This window comes from Adelges cooleyi, unplaced genomic scaffold, assembly GCF_023614345.1.
Source record: "Adelges cooleyi isolate 19-005CV unplaced genomic scaffold, UGA_ACOO_1.1 ACOO_flye_CR_arks_rails_tigmint_CR_PRNA_3, whole genome shotgun sequence".
Lineage (NCBI taxonomy): Eukaryota > Metazoa > Arthropoda > Insecta > Hemiptera > Adelgidae > Adelges > Adelges cooleyi.
The window spans coordinates 143,115-147,337 of NW_026095970.1; the positions used below are offsets into that span (position 1 = coordinate 143,115).

Below are 4,223 nucleotides of genomic sequence, written 5' to 3' on the forward strand. Positions count from 1 at the left end.
ATGAGGCCGTAAGTGTTTTCCTTTACACAAAGTCAATAACAATATCACTAAAACTAGTTTTGATTCTCAATGCTATATTTGTAACAATAAATAATTTAATTATATAAAATATTTACTTGTAACACTATTTTATAACTTTGTTAGTTCTGTAGGACACTAGTTTTCTTTTGTATATCTTTACTCATTAGTAATAAGTAATAACTAATAACCATAAGCTAATGGTTTATATACAAACATTTTTGTTATATTTCATTATTAGGATTAGGATTTTGATGCTCACGTTTTTTTTTTAATGTTGAAATGACGGGCTAAATAATTGATTAAAACAAATGAGTTTATAAATTAAGAAAATAATTATAAACAAATTACAAAATTAAATATCATGTTTATTTTTAGTGTTCACATCAGCATCCACTTCATAAATTGACACTCCCCTCGCAATTAAAAACGTTCGTGGACAACCAATTTCAAATGTTTTTGATAAAATGACAACAGCACAGCAAGAAGATAGTTGATAGTGTAAGAAGCACGTGCAATTGTTCATTCTGGAGCCGCTTTGTCTATGTTTAATACTACCTATTGGAAACAATTTTTTACCAGTTTAAGGCCTACATTTACAATTACATCTCCATATTCAATCAGTTCACCTTTACTGGATATCGAGTATCAGCGAGTAATGAATAGTGTTAAACTCAAAATTACTAATGCAACATGCCTAGCATTATTAACTGATGGCTGGACTAATGTAACCGGTGGTGGAATAATTAGTTTTGTCATAACTACACCTGAACCAGTATTTTATAAAAGCGTTGTGCCAGGGACAAATCGAGAAACAACTGAGTATATAAAAGATCAAATTGCATCCGTTTTAAAAGAAATTGGGCCAGAAAAGCTTTTACGTATATGTACAAATAATGATAGTGCTATCAAAGGTGCTTGGGTTAAAATCAAAGAGGAAAATGAATTCAAACATATATTTGCTGTAGGCTGCTTAGCTCATGGACTTAATTTATTGCTTAAAAATTTATGTGCACTTCCATCATTTGATAATATAATATCCAAAGTAAGATGCATTGTAAAACATGTTAAAAATACTTATGTAGTATTTTCTACATTCAAAGATAACCAATTTAAACTTTATGGACAGTCAGCAACTACACTAAAATTGCCAAGTAACACTAGATGGGCTGGAAGCGTTATTATGATGCAAAGTCTATTAAAAAATAAACAGAGCTTAAAGGAAACTGATATTGCTCCTAAATTAGTAAAGGTTTTTGATAAAGTCGCTCAAAAAAATTTACTAGATGAAGATGTATTTTGGGTGAATGTCAAAAGATTATTATCAATATTGTCTCCAATATCAATTGGTATTACAAAATCTGAATCAGATAAAGCTAGACTCTCAGAAGGTCATGCAATTTTATCAAAAATTGTAAAAGACATAAAAGAAGGAATGGTAACCTATCCACTTACAACAACAAAAGAAGAAAAAGTAAATTCCATAATTGTAAAGAGGAAAACATTTTGTTTATATCCTGTTCATAGTGCAGCTAACTTATTAGACCCTAAATATAAAGGTATTGATTTAAACTCTACTGAAATCTTTGATGCTATAAATACTATTTTAAGTATAAACAGTTGGTTAAACCTTGACCAGAGACCAATTTTGGCAAACTTGGCAGAGTACCGTACATGTACAGGTTTGTTTGGACTATCTTACATAATAGAATCAGCTGAATACTGTTCTCCTGATGTTTGGTGGAAAGGCTTAGCAACAAATGAACCTGAAAACTACTTAGTTTGCCCTGCACATCGGCATCTTGTGAAAGAAATTGGTCGGCTTTTGGTAAAGTACATACGAAATCGAGAAATAGACTGAAAATAGATAGAGTACACAAATTAGTTGCCGTTCGATCAAACCTCAATATTATTAACAGTATTACAACTAATAATATAAAAACAACGGATAATAAAAAAAGAAGAACTAAAGAAGTTGATTCTGAATCGATTAATATTGATGACCAAATTATAAGTATAAGTTCTAGATCAGAAACTACAGAATCAGATAGAAGTGATCCAGATGCCAATATTAGCGATGACGAAACATTTTCATCTCTCATTAATAAAAAATAATAATTAGTTATATACTAAAATTTGTTATTAAATGCCAATTGTTACTTTTGTTTTACCAGAGAATGGACAATTTTTAATTTTTAAAAATATATTTATATATAATATGCTATGTATATTATGTCATATTTTCTTGTAATTTTTGTAAAAAAGAAGTATTAACCCAGATAATTGAGGACAAAATCTAAAATTATTTTAACTTAATTAGGTGCTTGTTTCATAAAAGTTTTTAAAAATTATAACAATTGTTAAATTTTAAAAAGAAATCTTGATAAAACCTATACATCGCTCTATTTGGAAATTAAAATAAAAATAACTAAAAGTTAGGTAGTTCATAGTTAATATTACTGTAAAAGTGTAATATCATATGTTGCCATACAGTTTTTTCTTTTCCCCCAATTTTTCCTTTTTTTTCCGAAAATAACCGATTTTCTCCGGTATTTTTTTCCTGATTTCAATTTTTCCGGAAATTTTCAATCTCTTCTTGTAACCTGCAGGTACATATTTTACTATATTTTTCAATACTTAGATAATGTTTATCACTATACCTTTTGTATAAAAGAAGTATAAACTTCGTTTAAATGGCAACATTAGATTTTTAATTTAATAAATAGGTAAAAAAAAACTTCAAGAATGTTAGCGTTATATTATATTTCATCTTATAATAATTGTCATATATATTTGGTTTACAAAAAAACCAGTAGCCGCCAGTGGTAATAGATACAATACGAATCGTATCAAGGTAGCTAATACAAATACAGGTAAAATATTCAAATAATACAGAAAAAACATACAAAGGCATGAATTAAAACAGTATTCGGACTTAATAAGATAGAATTCTATCTTGTATTTCGGCACATGATGAATAAAAAAAATCGATGGTGTTAGTGCTACTACACAAAGCCAATAGACTATCAAAAAATGTAAAAAAGCGACACAGTGTTCGATGCTTTAAAAGATGAAATGTTGGACGGTTACTAGAGTTGGAGGAAGGAACTGTCAAATTAAGTAGATTTAAGAGATGACTATCTTCAATTGAGCCACGAATAAGATTATAAAAAAAATAACATCTAGAAAAAGACGCTTAGAACTCAAGAATTGTGTGCCTAAGGCTTCTATTAAAGGCTGTGATAGTCGTGATCATCAATTACTATTGCATACTATTGTGGTACACATAATGGTACAGAAGTTACGTCCGATAAAAAAATTATTATTCTTCACTATCTGCGACCTGTTAGAAATTTAAGAATAAGTCATATTTAGAAAAGAACCACCAACAAAAACCTAACAGTAAATAAAGGTCAAGTTTCAGACCCCCTGCAAAATCAGCCTATCAAAGTAGTGATATCTACATTGTGGCCAAGTCTGCTATTTCTTTAGTTCATAACCAAACTTCACTCCTACTTTCATGAGCAATACTACTGTTTTATTTGTATTGTTTAACACTTGGCCAGTTTTTGAATGAAACTTAACCTTTCTGAATGAGGTATAAAACAGACTTGGCCGTAATGTAGATACCACTACTTTGATTGGTTGACTTTTTCGAGAGGAGATCTGAACCTTTTTCTTTTTTTCTGAGTTCTCTTCTTCCCATCACCCACATAACTCCTAAGTGAGTACATTTGATAATGATGTTTCATGTTTATAATATGAGGAGAGAACAAAACTTTTGTCTTCATATTTATAGATTTAAAAACATATTTTCCTACTTGAAAAAAAGAATTCAATACTTTTTTTACGTACAAGGGTTGAAGATAAAAATGTTTAAAGTATTGACAAATATAGTAAAATATGTATCTATAAGAAAAGAAAAAAAATTTTTTTTTTTAAATATTAATCTTTTCGTAAAAATTGAGTAGCTTACATCATATAGATCACCAGTAGTGTTTACTAGTTTTAAAATTATCAATGTTTTTACGATAGGCGTTTATTAAAAAAATTTATCACGTTCAGTTATTAGAAAATTAATGTTTAGAGATGTGTTTAGTATATTTGTTCACACACTGTATTTTTAATTAATTATTTATTTGTATTTTTTATGATACTTATGTTATAAACATTATGTTATTGAGTTTTATTCATTTAAAATTACA

General features: G+C 28.4%; 1 protein-coding gene across 1 annotated transcript; it reads left to right on the plus strand.

Moving 5' to 3' along the window:
- LOC126837806 (uncharacterized) lies at positions 1 to 2,133 on the plus strand. The gene is made up of 3 exons (XM_050571759.1): positions 1 to 8; positions 643 to 1,851; positions 1,980 to 2,133. Exons 1-3 carry the CDS (start codon positions 1 to 3, stop codon positions 2,131 to 2,133), a joined length of 1,371 nt encoding a protein of 456 aa, XP_050427716.1.
- Positions 2,134 to 4,223: the final 2,090 nt, after the last annotated feature.

Bases quoted from the DNA above. Each gene is read 5' to 3' on its own strand.
- LOC126837806 (XM_050571759.1), top strand. The intron at 1,852-1,979 runs GTACATACGAAA...TAATAAAAAAAG, and splicing joins ATTGGTCGGCTTTTGGTAAA to AAGAACTAAAGAAGTTGATT.